Source organism: Balaenoptera ricei, chromosome 3 (genome assembly GCF_028023285.1).
Source record: "Balaenoptera ricei isolate mBalRic1 chromosome 3, mBalRic1.hap2, whole genome shotgun sequence".
Taxonomy (NCBI): domain Eukaryota; kingdom Metazoa; phylum Chordata; class Mammalia; order Artiodactyla; family Balaenopteridae; genus Balaenoptera; species Balaenoptera ricei.
Window position 1 is genome coordinate 177,344,672 of NC_082641.1, and position 20,447 is coordinate 177,365,118.

At 42.8% G+C, this 20,447-nt stretch overlaps 1 protein-coding gene across 1 annotated transcript in view; it reads right to left on the reverse strand.

Annotated features, from left to right (window-relative positions):
* The window catches only part of ADGRE1 (adhesion G protein-coupled receptor E1), a 48,494-nt gene that overhangs the window by 15,383 nt on the left and 12,664 nt on the right, over positions 1 to 20,447 (reverse strand). The window contains exons 4-16 of the mRNA XM_059919860.1: positions 17,966 to 18,121; positions 17,723 to 17,842; positions 15,898 to 16,044; positions 13,598 to 13,747; positions 12,561 to 12,701; positions 12,329 to 12,475; positions 11,529 to 11,617; positions 10,171 to 10,254; positions 6,934 to 7,111; positions 6,171 to 6,290; positions 3,999 to 4,198; positions 3,368 to 3,538; positions 185 to 379 (exon numbers count right to left, since the gene is read on the reverse strand). Coding sequence (XP_059775843.1) covers positions 185 to 379; positions 3,368 to 3,538; positions 3,999 to 4,198; positions 6,171 to 6,290; positions 6,934 to 7,111; positions 10,171 to 10,254; positions 11,529 to 11,617; positions 12,329 to 12,475; positions 12,561 to 12,701; positions 13,598 to 13,747; positions 15,898 to 16,044; positions 17,723 to 17,842; positions 17,966 to 18,121 — 1,898 coding nt within the window. The remainder of the gene's footprint in view (positions 1 to 184; positions 380 to 3,367; positions 3,539 to 3,998; positions 4,199 to 6,170; positions 6,291 to 6,933; positions 7,112 to 10,170; positions 10,255 to 11,528; positions 11,618 to 12,328; positions 12,476 to 12,560; positions 12,702 to 13,597; positions 13,748 to 15,897; positions 16,045 to 17,722; positions 17,843 to 17,965; positions 18,122 to 20,447) is intronic.

The window sequence follows — 20,447 nt, forward strand, 5'->3', positions numbered from 1 at the left end:
GAGACCTATCACAAGAAGGAGTCAACTAGGTGAGAAGCTGGGGGACGAGTATTGAAAGAGGGCACAGCACATGCAAAGGTCCTGAGGTGGGAACTAGCATAGAGGGAGTTAGGTAAGGATGAGCAGAGGCAGATTCGGAGATGATGGGGCTGGATGGGGACACAGCCTGAGGGGGATATGAGACCTGATTGCTGGTCTTGTCTACACCGGTGAGGAAGAGAATCTTGGCCAAGAAGAGGCACACGCAGAGGTGCAGGTGGAGGTAGGTGTTGTGGTTTCGGATGGTGCGACACAGCAGGAAGGTGATGATGGCCATGGTGAGACACACCAAAGAGATGATCATGCCCACGTGGCTAATGATGTACAAGGTGAACTCCATCTGTCAGGAAAGAGATACACTGTTGGTGTCAGAGAAGGACCAACATACCCCCCAGGCAGGAAAAAGAATTATCTAGACTCCTGGCTTGGGTATATAGAGCTTGGAGGCCTTTCCTCCCTCTGACACTCAGCGTGAACTAGATATTGTTCATCGTTATTCTTTGGCATCCATCAGCACCCATTCTCACCCCTGTCCTATGCGCCGTTCCAGGAGGGCAGGACATTTACGAATGACATTTCTCATAATCTCTTGGGGTTAAGGTCCTGAATGTCATTTAGGTTCTGCAGTGAGATGTATGCATGAAGGTTTTGAAAGGCAGGATGGAGGCAGAGACCAGCTTTCTGCAGACAGGAGTGAGCTGTGGCTGGACTCCACCTTCCGACTATCCGATCTTTAATCTTTAATTTCGTGGATGTGGGGTGAAATGACAGCTGCAATTTCTGACCTCTGGATTATGGCTGCAGAGGGGTGATCTTGAAGCCAAAATCCAAATGGCAGCCCCCTGACTTCAAGTCCTCCATCCCTTCCTGTGATTCTGTGAGCATCCAAGTCCCTGTATTAAATACTTTTCTGCTTGAAATACCTTGAGTGGTTCCTGTTTCCTGCTCTGAACCAGGACTGATAATAGGTGTTCAGAGATGCCCCAACTTCTGGGAGTAGAAATGACAAGTTGAGTCCTTCTCTAGGCCATAATTTGTAATTAATTTTAAGTTTATTTGGGTGCTTTCTGTGTGTTAAAGATATGCCAGGCACCATCTCATGAGCTCTTCTTTATGATATTGTGATGTAGCAGTTAAGAGAACTGACTACAGTTTTAGCTGTTTGAGCTTGGGCAAGATACTTAACTGCTCTGTGTCTCAGTTTCCTCATCTGTTAAAAAGAGGATACTAATAGTAACCACCTTATGGAATTGTTCTAGGAGGATTCAATGAAAATACTTAAAGTACTCACAACAGTGCAGGAAACATGTATGATATAAGTGTTAATTTTCATCATTCTTTTTTCTTTTTTTTTTAATGAAATGTTGATGCTTTTTATTTTTTGTTTTTATTTTTGGTTTTTGGTTGCACCTTGTGGGATCTTAGTTCCCTGACCAGAGATTGAACCCAGGCCATGGCAGTGAAAAATGCCAAGTCCTAACCAGTGGACTGCCTGGGAGCTCTCACATCATCATTTTTTACTTGTTCTTATTTATTTATTTATTTATTTAGGCTGCATTGGGTCTTTGTTGCTGCGCGTGGGCTTTCTCTAGTTGCAGTGAGTGGGGGCTACTCTTCACTGCGGTGCGCAGGGTTCTCATTGCTGTGGCTTCTCTTGTTGCAGAGCATGGGTTCTAGGCACACGAGCTTCAGTAGTTACGGCATGCGGGCTCTAGAGCGCAGGCTCAGTAGTTGTGGCACAAGGGCTTAGTTGCTCTGTGGCATGTGGGATCTTCCTGGACCAGGGCTCAAACCCGTGTTCCCTACATTGGCAGGTGGATTCTTAACCACTCTGCCACCAGGGAAGTCCTTCTTGTTCTCATTTTTAAGGTGAAAGAACTGGGCTCAGCTCAGAGAGGTTGAGTGACTTGCCCATGGAAACACAGCTAGGAAGTGATAGAGATGGGGCTTGAAACTAGACTAGTCTTGCTTTGGATCCAATATTCTTAAGTTCTAAGCCTTACATTCCTCTAAATAGCATTTAGGACCTCCCTGGCAGGGAGATTACCTCCCACCTGGTAATATAGACAAGGATACTCACCACAGCACTAATGTCTATTCTCTCTACCGAATCTAACCCCTCACCAAGGCTTATTTCAGGTTCCATCTCCTCCCTGATCTATCCCCAGTTCTCACTGACACAACTCTCAGTTCCTACAGCACAAATTCTTGCACCATTTACAGGCAGACCTCAGAGATATTGGAGGTTCAATTCCAGACCACCACAATAAAGCAAATATTGGCAATAAAGTGAGTCACACGAATTATTATCCCCAGTGCTTATAAAAGTTATGTTTACACTACACCATATTCTATTAAGGGTACAATAGCATACGTCGAAAAAATGTACATACCTTAATTTAAAAATATTTTACTGCTAAAATATGCTACCATCATATGAGCCTTCGGTGAGTCGTAATTTTTTGCTGGTGGAAGGTTTGAAATATTGTGAGAATTACCCAAATATGATGCAGAACATGAAGTGAGCAAATGTTGCTGGAAAAATGGCTCCAGTAGACTTTCTCAGTGCACACAGGGGTGCCAAAAACCTTCAATTTGTTTTTTAAAAAAAAAAGTATCTGCAAAGTGCAATAAAACGAGGTTTCATGACTAGACTGGCTGCTGAGCTCCAGTCTCCCATCCTGCAAAATGGGTCTAAAAACACTTAAAACAAAGAGTTCAGGGCTTCCCTGGTGGTACAGTGGTTAAGAATCCGCCTGCCAATGCAGGGGACACGGGTTCGAGCCCTAGTCCGGGAAGGTCCCACAGGCTGCAGAGCAACTAAGCCCGTGCGCCACAACTACTGAGCCCGCGTGCCACAACTACTGAAGCCTGCGCGCCTAGAGCCCGTGCTCTGCAACAAGAGACGCCACCGCAATGAGAAGCCCGCGCACCGCAAGGAAGAGTAGCCCCCGCTCGCCGCAACTAGAGGAAGCCCACCCGCAGCAACGAAGACCCAACGCAGCCAAAAATAAATAAAAATTTAAAAATAATTAAAAAAATAAAAAATAAATAAAGGGTCCAGCCCATAGGAGGTGCTCAGTAAGTGGGGTCCGTGATTGTCATCGTGCCTGCACCTGTTTAGGGTCATTTATCATTTTATATACGAGAGTCATGGCTTCCCAACCAGACCATGAATTCTCTAAGGGCAGAAGTATGGCACACACCCCTTCTATCCCCCATAACCCCTTCCCACAACACCCAGTGCCACGAGAGGCATACCATGGATGTTTAGTCAATATTTTCCCATTGGATCTGGGGAGCTAGAGTACAAAGTACCAGTACTGACCGTGAGCTCCTCAGCAGCCATGATGACGGCCAAGTTCACCATTCGATTACAGCTGCAGCCAGTGTGCGTCTCAGAAACTTCAAGGATCGCACAGCCAGACGGTGTCCATCTACCTCCTTCCACATCTGTGTTCCAGGAAACGCAGATGGGACTCTCAAAATTCTGCTTTGGCTGAAAATTCAAAGGCTTTGGTTACCTGAGAATCCCTCTATTCAAGAATCCATTCAGTATTCAACTTGATCAACCTCAAGAAGATGTGGGTATGTTCTGTAGGGAAGGGAGAAAAATGCTGATATTTCAATGTGCAGTAAGGAAAAGAAATGTCTTGGGTGCCAGACCTGTCTCTACCACTAACTTGGTCATAACTAATGTAAATATCCGTGTAAATGTTCCTGCATCAACATGACTTAATGTAGCCTAAACCTTGCCCGCTGATGAATGGGAAAATGCCACATAGAAATAGGAGAGCTCATTTTTCTAGTGGTGGATTTTGGGAAGTGGCTTGAGTTATCAGAAATTGTTCACACTTGCTGCTTTAATGGGTCCCCATCAAAAATGAGAGTTAAGCCCACTTGAGGATGAGGAATTCTCAGAATGCAGATGGGGGTCCAATGGAAACCTCTTCACAAACCTCAATGTTCTCCAGGGTGTAGATGACTGGTTTAGAGAACCCATCTTTCTTCTCTCCTGTTATGATGCCCCCAACAATGCGAGAATTCAACTTCAACTTCCTCTTGGAGTTGGCCAAGGGGATCTGAGGGTCTTGGAAGAAGCGCTCATCCAAAATGGACTCCATACCCGCCAAGGAGACAAAAGCCACCCCGTTGATCCCTGCAATTTCCCCCAAAAGAAAAAAAAAGGGGGGGGGGATCATTTGCTCAGTAGTTATTATAGATGACCCACCCCATCCACACACATACACACTTTCATATCCCACACAGCTCTGCACCACTGGCTTGCTCTGAGAATTGAAACACCAGTGGACTTCCAGGTAGGTGAGCCTCACCAGAACCTTTAAAAAAAAAAAAAATCTCGAGGTGCTATCACCTGGAAAAAATCTTGGCTACATTTAAAAATAAATTTGAATTTGTGTTTTTAAGGGACAATTCAACTCAGCAGTGGGAAATAAGTTCCCCTCCCACATTTATGGTTATTCTTGTTCAGTCTCTTTGGTGGGCTTCCGCTTTCAATGTTGGTGGTCTCCAGGGATGTGCCCTAGCCTGTTCCTTGTGCCCTCCAGAGAGCATATAGATCAGGGAGTGATGAACAATGACCTACAAGCTAATCTGGCCATTGCCTGTTTTTTGTAAATAAAAGTTTCATTGCAACACAGCCTCACCCATTCATTTACATATTGCTTATGAATGCTTTTGCACTACGAAGGTAGAGCTGAATCGTTGCGACAGATTGTATTGCCCTCAAAGCCTAAAATATTTACTAACCATGCTCTACAGGAAAGGTTTGCCAATCCCTGATACAGATTAGCACTGTTTGCTAGAAATATCGTGTAAGCCACATATGCAATTTTACATTTTCCAGTAGCCACATTTCAGAACAGTAAAAAAAAAAAAAAGGTCGTTTTAATTATATATTAACTCAATAGCTACAAAATATTACCATTTCAACATGTAGTCAATATAAAAAATTATTAATAAGATATTTTACATCCTTCATCTTTGGCACCAAGACTTTGAAATCCAGTATGTATGTCACCCTCACAGCCTAACCACACTTGAAGTGCTCAATAACAAAACATGACCAATGGCTGCTGGATTGGACAGGAAATATCTTGGCACTCCTGTACTGTGAGATTATTTTTTTTAATTAATATTTTATTGGAGTACAGTGGATTTACAATATTGTGTTAGTTTCTGCTGTACAGCAAAGTGAACCAAACATACATATACATATATCCACTCTCTTCTAGACTCCATTCCCAGAGATTATTTATTTAATGTCTGACTTCCCTAGCAGATGGAAAACTCCCTGAGGGCATGGGCTATTTCTGCCTCTACCATCATTTTTTTTTTTTTTTTTTGGCCACGCCTTGCGGCATGTGGGATCTTAGTTCCCCGACCAGGGATCGAACCCGTGCCCCCTGCATTGAGAGTGTGGAGTCTTAACCACTGGACCATCAGGGAAGTCTCCCTCTACCATCATTGATTCCCTCACTTCTTGGCACAGTCTTGGCACCTAGGAGGTGATCAATAAATATTTGCTAAAAAAATTAAAATTAAAAACAAAATAAATACATGCACCCACCCCAATGTTCATTGCAGCACTGTCTACAATAGCCAAGACATGGAAGCAACCTAAATGTCCATCGACAGATGAATGGATAAAGAAGATGTGGTGCATATATACAATGGAATACTACTCAGCCATAAAAAAAGAATGAAATAATGCCATTTGCAGCAACATGGATGGACCTGGAGATTATCATACTAAGTGAAGTAAGTCAGACAGTGAAAGACAAATATCATATGATATCGCTTATAGGCAGAATCTAAAAAAAAAATGGTACAAATGAACTTATTTACAAAACAGAAACAGACTCACAGACTTAGAGAATGAACTTATGGTTACGGGGGGTGGGGGAAGGGCAGGGAGGGATAGATTGGGAGTTTGGGATTGACATGAACACACTGCTATATTTAGAATAGATAACCAACAAGGGACTGTTAGAAAAAAAGTTTTTTAATTTAAAAAAGGCTTAAAACGTAATAAAGAAAGAAAGAAAGAAATATTTGCTGCTTGAATGCACCATAACCACCCTCTCTGATTCTCAGGAGTGGGTCTGTACCTGTGGATTCAGATTGTTCGACTGTGGAGCACCAAATCCTCATCTCATCCCCTTTCGCTTTCAACTGAAAGGCCTCATTCTCTTCAGTACATCCTCTGTTGATAACTTTGCTCTCAATGTCTAAAAGGGAGAAAGGGAGAATTTGCAGGAGGTCACCCAGAAAGTGGGTCTTGAATTTGGTTTCTGGCCAAGAAAGGGACGCATCCCTGGTTGCAAGAGAAGGAAAGGACAGACAGAACGATTGGTCATGGGAGAGATCCTGAGGCCCTTGATGAATGACAGGAGGATGGTAGCAGCAAATAAATGAGAAACCCAGTTGTAATTCTAGGAGTGAGGGCTCCCATCTTAGGGGATGCATCAGGGAAAGATGGGTTTGAAGTCAACAATGACGGAAAGCAGTAGAGTCATGACCCTCTGACTACTCCAAATTTAGACAGGTTTTCCAAAGCCAGAGGAAATTGAAAGAGTCTGGAGCATGCCCAGAGTAGCGGACAAGAAGGGTCCAGGTTCCACAGTCACTAACTAGGAGGTCCAGCTCCGCCACTCACCAGCTGTGTAAACTTGACCAGTGACTTAACACAATGCCAGGCACTCGATAAATGGGAGATGTTGTTAAGATAATTGGACTTGCTTTGCTGTACGTTCAGAGGTTTGAAACAGCTGGGGAAATGGTATATGAGAAAGCCATGGAGAATCACATTGCCACAGTCACCCATCTAAATCAGCCCCTAGGTGTGACCTTGACACGAAGGATATGTCCTACCTAAGTAGTCCGTTTGAATAGTCTGACTGACATTCGCTGAGGGTTTCAGCAAAGCTGCCAAAGTGGTGCTTTCCACGCTCTCCAGTAAGACTGTGGCCAGGGTAGATGTCTTCTCTTTGGTGAAGTTGGACCATGTGGATGTTTGTTCAATCACAGAGGCAAAGCTCTCAGCCGTACTCTGCAAGGAAACGTGTGTTTGCTCGCTCTCGCGCTCTCTCTCTCTTTCTCTCTCTCTTTCTCTTATCAATGAAACAGCAGCTGTCCCCTCTCTCATCAAGAGAATGGGTTGACAGTCTAGGATAATGAAGAATGTAAAAGGACATTCACTCAGCCTCCTTTTCCTGATTCAAGAAGCCCCCCTGGGAATGCAAATTGGTGTAGCCTTCATGGCGTGCAGTAAGTCAGCACTTGTCATGGCACAAATTGCACATACCCTTTTGACTCAGCAATTTCCCTTCCAGGAATCCCTCCTGCAAAAAATACTTAAAAATTGTGCAAGGATCTTGTCTAATGATGTTCATTTCAGTGTGGTTTGTGATAGCAAGAATTCGGAAAGCCTGAAGGTCCAACGGATTGGTTAAATAAAAGATGATAAAATCAAATCATGGGATAGTATACAGCTGTTAATAAGAGAATGACTTAGTATATCTATATATATTAACAAGCAGAAAGGTCCATGAGCTACGATTAAGTAAAGCAAATTGCAGAATCACATGCTATATTATCTCCTTTCGTTTAAAAAGAACAAGTACTTTAATTTAAAATTGTATATTTATGGTATTTATGTTTCTGGCACTAATTGAGATTTTAAAATAAATATAATTAATACTTATTATGAGCCAAGTATTAAGTGCCTTATATATACTAACTTATTTAATTTTATGAAGATACTTATGAAATAGAAGCTATTATTATTTCCATTTTGGATGAGAAAACAGAGATACATATCTAGTAGGTGGGAGAACCAAGATTTGAACTTTGGCAGTCTGGTATCAGAGGTGGAATCCTTAATCACTGCTCTAAACCACTCACAGTAGGTACTCAATGTGTGTTTCAATGTGTGTGTGTGTGTGTGTTATACAAGCATTCACAAAGTAAAAAACGATATGGAAAAATATGCATCTAAATATTAACATTGGTTATGTCTAAGGAATAGAGTTAAGGAAAGACTAGCAATAATAATATTAATATTAATGCTGATACTGTTTCCTTGATTATTGATTATTGTCAATAAACTGACTATAAAAATGTAATCCCAACAAAAAAATATGAAAAGAATTCACAAGCTCACAACCTAATAAATGAAGGGAAGAAATTAGTTGAATCCAATCCAATGGTGAAGGAAATTAACTGAAATCTTAGCAGGGAAATCAATTTCTATGTATCCAAATTTGATGATAAGAAGATGAAACGAATTTCAATAAAAATTGGATCAGAGTGAAACTTGAGAGATGTTTGTCTGGGAAAAACAGGATGCACTGAGTTTTGTAACCATATCCCAAATGAAAGTCATGAGTTTGGGGTCCCTCGCCACCGACAGAGCAGAAAAATCTCAGCTAGAATCATCCTGAAAACCTGTGGTTCTCAATTCTGTGGCTGATGAAATGTCATCAAAATCCCCTTTGACATTAAATCTATTCTTCTTAGCTAGGAAGTTTATTTTATATCCTCAGGAAAGAAAAAAAAATTGCAAGCAAGCTAAAACTTCATAGTGGTAATACTTTTGTGTTAATTTTAGAAGGTTTTGTAATCTTTGGCATAATTTGGAAATCTGTTGTTTAAAGGGCTGGAACAATTTGACGCATTAGAGAAGCAGACCAATTAACCACATGATTTCATGGCAAAAAAGCAATTAGACGTGATTTTAATATGAACAATTTAAGAGAACATGACTGTTGATACACCGTATTACACATTTTTTAAAAACTCTGAATTATTATATTTATGCATGTGACTCAGTGGATTTATGAATCCCTTAAGGGCATAGTGACCTTGCCTTTTAGGTTTGTAAATCTTCCTCATTAAGTCCTTAAAATCTGGGGAGAAATGAGAATATTTGTAAACATGGTAGAAAATGTTTGAGGGAATTTAAATAAATTTGTTGAAAGGGTTCATTGTTTATACAAATTTAATCTGAAAACCCTGTGAATGAGTGTACACTTCATGAATAAATATGTTATACTAATAAATTAATTTAAAATTCACCAGAATACAAATGAAAGTGTTATTCTTATTTTCATACAGATTTATAAATGAAATAACAACATCCGTAAGTTGCAACTTAAAGTCTTAAGAGAAACTATTTTTTAAAATCTGCAATTGTAATCACCTAGTCATCCCACTTCTAGGTATTTACCCTAGAGAAATGAAAGTTCAAGTACACACACACACACACACACACACACACACACACAGATAAATGTTTTTAGTAGGTCTATTGATAATCGCCAAAAGCTGGGGTGGGGATGGAGGAATGAAGACATCTTGGTCAAGTGGAAACAGCTCAAATATCCTTCAAAGATGAGTGGATAAACAAACTGTGGTCCATCCAGAAAATGGGACACTACTCAGCCATGAAAAGGAGTGAAGCACTGACACACGCTACAATGTGGCTGAAGCTTGAAAACATGGTGCTAAGTGAAAGAAGCTAGACTCAAAGGGCCACTTATTGTGTGATTCCATTTACAAAACACTCTTGAAAAGACAAAACAATAACGACAGAGAAACAGATCAGGGATTCACAGGAGCTAATGGTGGAGGGAGTGAATATCTGACTATAAAGAGGAAGCCCAGGGACTTCCCTGGCAGTCCAGTGGTTAAGACTCTGTACTTCCACTGCAGGGGGCACGGGTTCGATCCCTGGTCAGGGAACTAAGATCCCGCATGCCCCGCTACACAGCCAAGAAGTTAAAAAAAAAAAATTAAGTTAAAAAAAAAAGAGGAAGCCCAGTGGAGTTGGTGGGGGTGGAGGGAGGAGAGGAGGGTCAGGGGAGAGGGATGGAACTGTTCCGTTGTCCGACTGTGGTGGTAGTTACACAAACCTACTCAGGTAATAAAACTCACAAAACTGTACAGTAAAGGGCAATAGTCCTGCATGTTCATTTTTCAGACCTTACAACTGGAGTAGATTAAATGTTAACTCACAACCCATTCATGATAAAGAGGATTTTGTGCACCCGAAGTGTGCCCCCAATATGTTTGAAACTCGAAACATGATTATGAAGACTTCATTGTTACCTTCAGAGAGACGACGGTGGTTTTGTTTTTACAGACATCATCCAGAATGCTGAAGGTGGCATTCATCAGTGCACAGTAGGAAACCTGTATCCCAGAGGGAAGAGCATTTGTGAGCATAGGTCAAGTGTGCAGTGTACAAACTGAGCCATCGAGCCCACCACATGGGGTGGTCCTGAATTCCTGATGTGTCACAAGTCTCTAGAATTCTCAGGGAGATAAAAACTCACCTTTTGATCAGAATTGGAATCATAGCATCTTTCTCTTCCATAAATAAGAAAAGAAAACATCAACCAACAGCAAAACTATTGAGTGGGGTGAAAAGACCAGTGGTCCAAGTGGAATATAATTCAGCCATGAGAAGGACTGAAACACTGACACAGCTACAACACGGACGGACCTTGAAAGCATGATGCTCAGTGAGAGAAGCCAGACACAAAATGATATATAGTGTGTGATTCCATTTATATGAAATATCCAGAATAGTTAAATCAATGGAGATAGAAATTAGATTACTGTTTATCGGGGGCTGATGCCAGGGGAGAATACAGAGTAACTGTCAATGGGTACATAGGGTTTCTTCTGGGGGTGATGAAAATGTTTTGGAGATAGAGGTGGTGGTTGCACACCAGTGTGTGTGTACTAAATGGCTCTGAATTGTACACTTTAAAATGGTGAATTTTATGTGTATTTCACAATTTAAAGGAAAACAACCGTGAACCAAAGTGCATGGGAATTCCAAAGCTAATTTACAAACTCATATTTAATATAGTGACATCAATACCTGAAGATGCTTCTGGAGTCTTTACTTACTAGAATGACTTCATTAGAGAATCAAGACATCCAAATTCCTCTGCCTGGCCTGGAGGCTGTGTATCACCCATCCCATATCACACAGATGCAGCACATACACCTTCACTAATAGTGAGACTCCAATACCATTTCTTCTTGTAGTAAACAAATCCCCAAGTTTTAGACAGACAAATGTCCTTCCTTTCCAGCTTTCCTTGAAGCTATGTGTAAGCAAAAGTGATACTGGGTCATACTCTTAAAGGGAAGGACTGTGCCTTTCACTTCCCCTTCTCTTCTGCCCACCAGCTGGATTGCAGACTTGATGTCAGGAGCTGGAGCAGCCATTTTGGACTAAAATGAGGGAGACTTGTGTTGGTGATGGCAGAGTATTATGAAGCCATCATGTCAGCTCTCAGCAGCTTATACTCAGACTGTTACAAAGAGATAAATAAATTTATATCTGGTCTAGGCCACCGTATTTTTTGACTTTGTTAAAGCTGCAAAACAACATTCTACCTAAGTGCCTTCTGGGAAAACTTCAAGAACTAGGAACCTTCAAAAATACTTACATATTCAGGCTCCACTGCTGCTCCCACTTGGCATAGCTGGACCCACTCATTGTTGGGTATCACATCTTCTTTACACTTGAAGGGAACCCCTAAGAAGAAAAAACAAAAACAACCAAATCAAACTTAACCACAGCAAGATATGATTAAAAGGCAAGTCTGATTTCTTCACCCGCTGCTTGAAATCCATCCATTGTCATATTATACAACAGTGGAAATGAACAAACTACAGCTACACGCTACGTCAGCGACTCTGAGAAGCATGATAGTAGGTGAAAAAAGCAAATCAGAAAAGACTATACATAATATGATACCATTGTTATAAAGCTCCAAAGCAAACCAAACTAAGCAAGGAATGTTTAGAGGGGGAATATTTTAAGTAGGGGAATTACAAAGTTCCGTGTGGTTCCCTCTGGGGAGGAGTCAGGGATACGGAGCAGGGAAGAAGCATGTAGGAAACGCAATGGCATTGATGATGCTCTAGTTCTTATGTTGCCAAGGGCCTCAGATATACTCATTTTATTATTATACTTCATTGCCTCCATATAAGTTATCTATACTTTTAATATATCAAATAATCCATAATTTAAAAAAATTTAAACCTTTCAAACTTCCCCATGGATTGATGCTTCAAAAATAATTTATCGAATGAGTAATTAATGAATGAGTAAATGAACAGAAAAAGAGAGAATATGTGGATGAGGTAAAAAAAAGAAGAGGGTCCAGAGGTTGGGAAAAGTGAGGATTCTACAACCAAAGCAAGACACAGATTCCATTGCCAAGACATGCAAGGAGATGATTACTTTTGCAACTGAAGTTGCCATATTTCCAGGAGACTTCTGGATTGGGATGAAAGCCCACCATGCAGCCACAGCTGTAGGAGCCCAGGGTATTGGTGCAGACAGAATTTGGGCCACAGGGTGATGGATCCTGGAGGCATTCGTCAATATCTGCGAAGAACTCAAGAATATCAAACAACTCAGAGGAGTAAGGAGATACTTCTTTCCAGGGATGTCCAGCAAACCCTCCGCTCACCTATGCAGTCCCCTTTTTGGTCTATGGAGTTGAGCTGTCCATTGCTTGGTGCAAAGCCAAGGTGGCAGGTACAAAAGTAGCTCCCGGGGGTGTTGGTGCATGTCGCATTGAAAAGGCACTTATCAAGGCACTCATCAATATCTGTGGAGTAGAGAATGGGCATGAGGCCGAGTGGGCCACCAAGCCAACAAAAATCATGCTTCGCCTTCCAAAGCAGAGAGTGGTCGCTAAAACATGGCATCCCAACCAGGAACTACATTTCCCAGAACCCTCTGCATCTAGCTGGGATCATGTGACTAGCTTTCACTTATGGGAACATGACACATGTCACTTCTGGGCCAAGGTGGTTAAGAAGTGGGTGTGCCTTTTCTCTCTTTCCCCACCGCTGGCTGGAACCAGGAATTCTAATGCCCTAAGGGATAGAAGAACCAAGAGATACAAGGAGACTGGACACCTATATCACCTTGTGGAGGAAAGCTGCCCTTTGGCCAAGTATATCCATATTGGATTCATATGAGAGTAAGAAATTTCTATTATGTTGAACTAGTGGTTCTCAACTGAGGGAGATTTGCCCCTCTGGGGACCTTGGTCAATGTCTGGAGACATTTTTGTTGGTCGCTGGGATCCAATGGATTGAGGCAAAAGATCCTATAATGCACAGGACAGTCCCCCAGAACAAAGAGCTATCCAGCCCCAAAAGTCAATAGTACCAAAGTTGAGGAACCCTGACCTAACTAATCTCCTTCAGAGGGTTTCTGAGCCAGCTGCCATGCTCTGAAGAAGCCCAAGCAGCCATGAGGAAAAGTTCATAAGGAAAACTAAAGGGCCAACTGAGCTTCCAGCCAGAGACCAGTGCCAACTACCAGCCATGTAAGCAAGGTCATCTTGGACCTGCCAACCATCCTAGTGCCCCGGAAACACCATAGGGTCAACCCACAGAATCATGGGCAAGAACAATTGATTGTTGATATAAGCCACTACATTTCAGGGTAGTTTGACATCCGCTGAGAAGTCCCCAAAATGGCTGGAAGAGTTACCTGTACACTTGAAAGCCTCAGGTTTCTCAGGGCTCCACAAATCAGGTGAAAAGAACCCTGGTAGGCAGGAGCAACTGTATTTTCCCAGGATGTTGGTGCAGACGGAACTGGGACCACAAAGTGTCGAATTCCTGGAACATTCATCCACGTCTAAGCAGAAAATCAAAAGGATGAAGGATGCTGAGGTTACAGCAGCAGTTCATAGCCCTACCACTGACCTAAAGACAATGGGTTTCCCCAGCTCCTCCGGGCTCACCTTCTTAAACACATTTGCATCACTATGAAAAGGAAACATTTAGAGGCATGTGTATGACCCATGCAAATCTTCTGATGAGGCTCCCCACAGCTCAGGATAGAATACATACTCCTCATTAGACTATGTAAGACCCTGAGAGTCTGTTCCCAGCTGAGCTCATCCTTTCCTTCTAATCTCTTCATAATTCATGATCTGGATTCATCAATTACCTGTAGGTTCACAAAGGCTCATTCTCTCTCACCTGTGTTCCCTCAGCCTCAAACTCGTTGATGAATCTCAATACCTCTCCAAGAAATCACTATATCAGAGTGGAGGGGTAGAGAGCATGGACATCTGGAGTTCAAAGCCTGGCTCTGCCCCCTTATAATCTGCATGTTACTGGGTGCTATGGAGTGAATTACGTCACCCCCCCAAATTCATAAGTTGAAGCCCTACACCCCAGTGGGATGGTATTTGGATGTGGAAAATAATTAGGTTTAGATGAGGTCATGAAGGTGGGATCCTCATGACGGGATTAGTGCCCTTATGAAAAAGAAGAAGGAGGAGGAGGAGAGGGAGAAGGAGAAGAAACACAAGAGCTCTCTCTGCCATGGGGGAACACAGCAAGAAGGCAGCTGTGTACAAGCCAGGAAGAGAGCTGTTTCCAGAACCCTACCATGCTGACACCTTGATCTTGGACTTCCAGCCTCCAAAACTGTGAGATAATAAATCTCTATTGTTTAAGCCCCCCAGTCTCTGGTACTTTGTTATGGCAGCCTGAGCTGACTAATACACTGGACAAGAGAATTCATCTCCGTGTGTCTCCGTTTCCTCCTCTGTGAAATGGAAGTAATCGTAGAACCCACCCCATAGTGTTGTTCAGAGGATTACATAAGATGATACACTATGTTTAAAAACTCACAACAGAACCTGGGACAGAGCACGTACTATGTTAAGTATTCGTTAACTAAAATAAAAAGTTAATGGCAAACGTGTTGAGCTTTCTTTGTGGCAGGCAATGAGGAAGATCCTTTACATGCATCCACTCAACAAAGGCTCACAGCAGCCCTGTGAGGTGTAAACTAATATTTCCATTTTTCAGAGGAGGAAACTGAGGCTTCAAAATTGTGCAAAGTCACATGGCTTGTGAAAGGCACAACCGGGATTTAAATTCAGGTTCTGTCTGGCTCTGGAATTTTTACATGACAGCTTTCCAGGCTGTCTTGAGTCTCAGAGACTGGAAATTTGGTGATTAAATTGATATCTGTCCTGCACAAGCCCACCCTGAGTTACCAGCAGGTGTAGCCTCATTCAGAGGCAGCAGATCATGGTGGCTGAGGTATGAAGTCACACTAGGCATAGTTCTACCATGACTCTCTTATTTCCTTTCTATCTGACCTCGGGAGAGGTGATTCCACCACAATGGAGGCTCAGTTTCCTCATCTATAATATGGGTATAAAGTACCACTGATAGCATCAGGTTGTTGGGACGACTGAATGAGCACATATATGGAAGAGCTTAGTGCCTTGGCTGGGATCCTACCTTCAGGACTGTGTACGTGCTGTTCCCCCCTCCTGGAACACCCTTCCCCAGATAACCCGTATCTCACTCCCTTCAGGTCTTTTCTCAAATATCAACTTCTCAGCATGGCCTTTCCCTACCACGCTATTAAAACTACAACTTCACCCTCGAGTACTCCCTACTCACCTGTCCTGCCTTCTTTGTCTTCATCTCCTTTAACTATCCCTGACCCACAATATGTCCATGAACGTACTTTGTTTTCTCCCTATCTCTCCCCACACTGGATGATAAGTTCCATGAGAACAAGTACTTTTGCCTGCATTACACACTGCTGTATCCTCCATCCCTAGAAGAGTGCTTGGCATGTAGTAGGTGTTCAGGAAGTGTTTGTTGAATGAATGCATGAATGAATGAATGATTATTGGCTTCAGCTTTGCAGATGAGGGCTTTGAATTCAGCTGAGACCCACCTCAAATCCTCCCCCACCACTGCTGTCTTTGCAAACAGATTGGACTTGATTCCCCAAGAGACCCATGAACCTACCTTCACAAGTCTCTCCCAGGCCCTGGAAACTCATCTTTCCCCTGCTGGATTCAAATCCTGGGTTGCAGACACAAGAGTAGCTTCCAAGACTGTTGTGGCAACTTGAATGCTCTGGGCAAGTTCTGGGATCAGCACATTCGTCCACATCTGGTGAGTGGAAATGGAAACTCCGGTCAAGGCAGAGGAAGCAGCGAGGACAGGAGACTGCAATCAGGAGATTCACTCCACCTGTTCTCCACCTGATGCTCCCCAACACCCAGACTTTCCCTTCTCTCTAACGTCCTTGTAGGTAAGCATGGTCTTGAGAATAATGCTGGTCAACCGTATGCAAGCAAAAGGGTGGCAAATAGTCTCAAGCCACAATGATCATAGATTGCAGAAATGGCTGTCATCCTTTACTCCTCCCTGTGTCCACAACTTCGGATGAGGTTTGTGCCGTACCATGCGACATTGCCACTCCTCTCTTTAAGATGTGGAGTTTGTTTCCCCAGCCCTTGACTGTAGCTGGCTCTATGACTTGCATTGGTCAATAAATATGGCAGAAGCAATGTGGTGCCAGTTCCAAACTTAGACCTCGAGAAACTTACTTGCTTCTGCTCATACTTTGGACCCCTTGCCTCTGCCATATGAACAAACCCCAAGTTAATTTTAAAAAAAAGAAAAAAAAGACAAGGTGCAAGAGAGTTGGATCATCCCAGATGAGCCCCAGATATGTGAGACAGCCCAGCCAAGATCAGCAAAGCTGACCCACAGCTGTCCACAAACACATGAACAAGCCCAGTGGAGACCCAAAGAACTGATCAGCAGAGCCCAACATAAACTGCCAACATGTGGAATCCAGAACTAAACAAATGGTGGTTGTTTTAACCACCAACTTCTGGGATGATTTGTTACTCAGCAATAGCTAACTGCTACAAATAGATCAGAAAAGTCAGACATGACTTCAAATGTCTCTAACTCCAAACCAAGGGGGTATGTCGAGGGCTTGATCACTCCATGCCTTGCTTGATAGAGTCACCCTCCCTTTAAATAAAGAATAGTGCTGCAGCAAACTCAGGAAGATGGGGCCCTTGTCTCTTGGTGAGAATATTCTGGCTGCAGTGCAGAGGATAGATTCAAGGGACCAACACTAGAAAAAGGGAGAGACTAGTGAGGAGGCTGTTGCAATAATGATGAAACCTAAACCAAGGATGGAAAAGAGTGAAGAGATTCAAGACATATTTAGCAGGAATTTTGCCCAACGACATGATGACTGATTTAATATGGAAGGGGAGGGAGGATCAAGAATAACTCTCAGGTCTTCATTCAAATACCTTTCAGGGAAAAGTTCTGAAGTTTGGGTCTGAGCTCTCCCCAGGACAGAGTTTATCTCAGCGCTACTGACACTTCGGACCAGATCATTCTCGGCTGTGGGGAGGCTTTTCTGTGCATTGGAGGATGTTCAGCAGGATCTCTGGTCTCTACCCACCAGTTGACAGTAACACAAACCACTCGCCTCCACCACCAGTTGTGACAACCAGAAATGTCTCCAGACGTTGTCAATATCTCCCCCCCACAGGGTGGTGAGTGAATCACTCTAAGGATAGAGCTCCCCGTTACTCTCAAATACTGCCTGACCCACTGCTTAACTCATAGTAGGCCCTCAACGGGAGTTCAAATTCAGGTTCTTCTTCTTAATAGCTGTGTATTCTTGGACAAATGACTTTACCTCTCTGAGCCTCGACTGGATTATTTCTAAAATGAGGATCATAATCCCTGCCACATAGGATCACTATATGAAGTTCTTAATTAATCGAGTAGGTAAAGAAGATCAGGTTCTCTATACCTTCACAGATGGAGTTGTTAGAGGTGAATCCAACTTGGCAGCTGCACCTGTAGCTTCCCAAAGAGTTGGTACACTCAGAGTGCTCTGGGCAGACCCCACTGTAGAGGCATTCATTAATGTCTGAGGAGCAGTGGAGGACATTGGAGAGACAAAAGATTAGGTGTCTATGGTTAGAAACACAGGTACCGAACTCAATAGGAGCTGTCCACCAAAGACGCATGCCTGAGATCCTGAGCGCATTACCTGTACAGGTGAAATGACCTGGCTTTCCTGGGTTCCAGTTATTTCCAGTGGGAGAAGAGAAACCAGGCAAACAGTTGCACTTATACCTCCCTGGCAGGTTTCTGCAGATTGAGTTAGGACCACATGGTGGGTGGCTTTGAGAACATTCATCTATATCTGGAGAGAAAAAGAGTCAGAGTGTTACAAATTTTCTTCATCTTGTGAAACACTTTGTATTTTCCAAAGCTGGTTGAAACAATGTCTTCGATCCCATATGCCCTTAATTCAATGCCCTTTCATTGGTATTCCCTCCATCAAGCCCTGGGGTCTATATTTCCTCCCCTTGAATCTGAGCATGCTTGTGACTATGGTGGTGGTGACACTAGGTCCTAAATATACCATGTAAGTCATAAAAATGTCACACACTTCCACCTTGTTCTCTTGAGATGCTCATGCTTGACTCAGCTACCACACTGTGAGGAAACTCAACCAGCCATGAAAAGGCAGCCCACGTGGAGAGGAACTAAGACCTCCAGCCCACAGCCCTGGCAGAGCAGCCAGCCAACAGCCAGCACCAGCTTGCCAGCCTTCTGAGTGAGCCCCCTGCAAATTGGATCCTCTAGCCCCCAGTTGAGCCGACTCAACTAACGACATGTAGAACAAAGTCAAGTCATCCTCAGCAAACTCAGTCCAAATGGAAGATTCATTCATGAGCAAGATAAATGATTGCTGGTGTTTTAATACACAAAGTTTGCTGCTCCCCAGCAATAGATAACCAGAACAGTTCCCAAACCCACCTCTAGGTGTTTACTCATTGAAGCACCCATAGAATTGTGCAGTCATGGTACCATGGGGTGGTCCTCCCCTAATCTCCTTCAGCCCTACTCTGTCAAGTCACCCTAAATAAACACTTACGATGCACTTGTCGTGCAAATAGAACTTAAAGGCAAGTATCCTATAGCTCCGTCCCAGCAAACTGTGCCTCTCCTAGAGAGAAATCTGTACCTGCCACTATATATCAAGATAAGATCATAGGAATGTTCGTTCCAGCTTTAAGTAATGAAACATTAGAAAGACCTAGTGTCCATCAATTGCAGGGTGATTAGGTCTGGAGTTGACATAAAGAATAAGGTAGCATGGTCCTTCATTTGACAAATATCTATCAAATATTCACAATGTGTTAGGTACCACAGGTCAAAGACATAGAGCAGACAAGATCCTTGCTGTAGTATCTACAATTTTGTAGACGGGGAATGATGCTCTCACCCCTTATTTAAAAACAAGGGACCAACAAGACTACTGTGCTTACTGAATAACCCATGAACTGTAGCCTAAAGATTTTAAAAAGTATGTTTGTACAGATGGCCAATGAAAAGATGCTCAACATCACTAATTATTTGAGAAATGCAAACCAAAACTACAATGAGGTACCACCTCACACCAGTCAGAATGGCCATCATAAAAAGTCTACAAACAACAAAGGCTGGAGAGGGTGTGGAGAAAGGGGAACCCTCCTACATTGTTGGTGGGAATGTAAATCACTGCTGCCACTATGGAGAACAGTATGGCAGTTCCTCTTAAAAACTAAAAATAGAGTTGCCATATGATCCAGCAATTCCACTCCTGGGCATATATCTGGACAAAATCATAATTTGAAAAGATACATGCACCCCAATATTCATAGCAGCACTGTTTACAGTAGCCAAGACATGGAAGCAACCAAAATGTCCATAAACAGATGAATGGATAAAGAAGATGTGGTCCATATGTACAACGGAATATTACTCAGCCATGATAAAGAATGAAATAATGCCATTTGCAACATGTGGATGTACCTAGAGATTATCATACTGTGTGAAGTCAGACAGAGAAAAACGAATACCGTATGATACCACTTTTATGTGGAATCTAAAATATGACACAAATGAATTTATTTCCAAGCCAGAAATAGACTCCCAGACATAGAGAACAGACTTGTCATTGCCAAGGGAGTGGAGGGGAGGATGGAATGTGAGTTTGGGATTAGCAGATGCAAAGTATTGCACATAGGATGGATAAACAACAAGGTCCTACTGTACAGCACAGGGAAATATATTCAATATCCTGTAATAAACGATAATGGAAAAGAATCTGAAAAATATATATATATACACACACACACATATACACAGACACACATATACATATATATACATATATATAACTGAATCATTTTGCTGTACAGCAGAAACTAACACAACATTGTAAATCAACTACACTTCAATAAAAAATAATTTTTTTAAAAAGTATGCTTGGGGCTTCCCTGGTGGCGCAGTGGTTGAGAATCTGCCTGCCAATGCAGGGGACACGGGTTCGAGCCCTGGTCTGGGAAGATCCCACATACCACGGAGCAACTAGGCCCGTGAGCCACAACTACTGAGCCTGCGCGTCTGGAGCCTGTGCTCCGCAACAAGAGAGGCCGCGACAGTGAGAGGCCCGCGCACCGCGATGAAGAGTGGCCCCC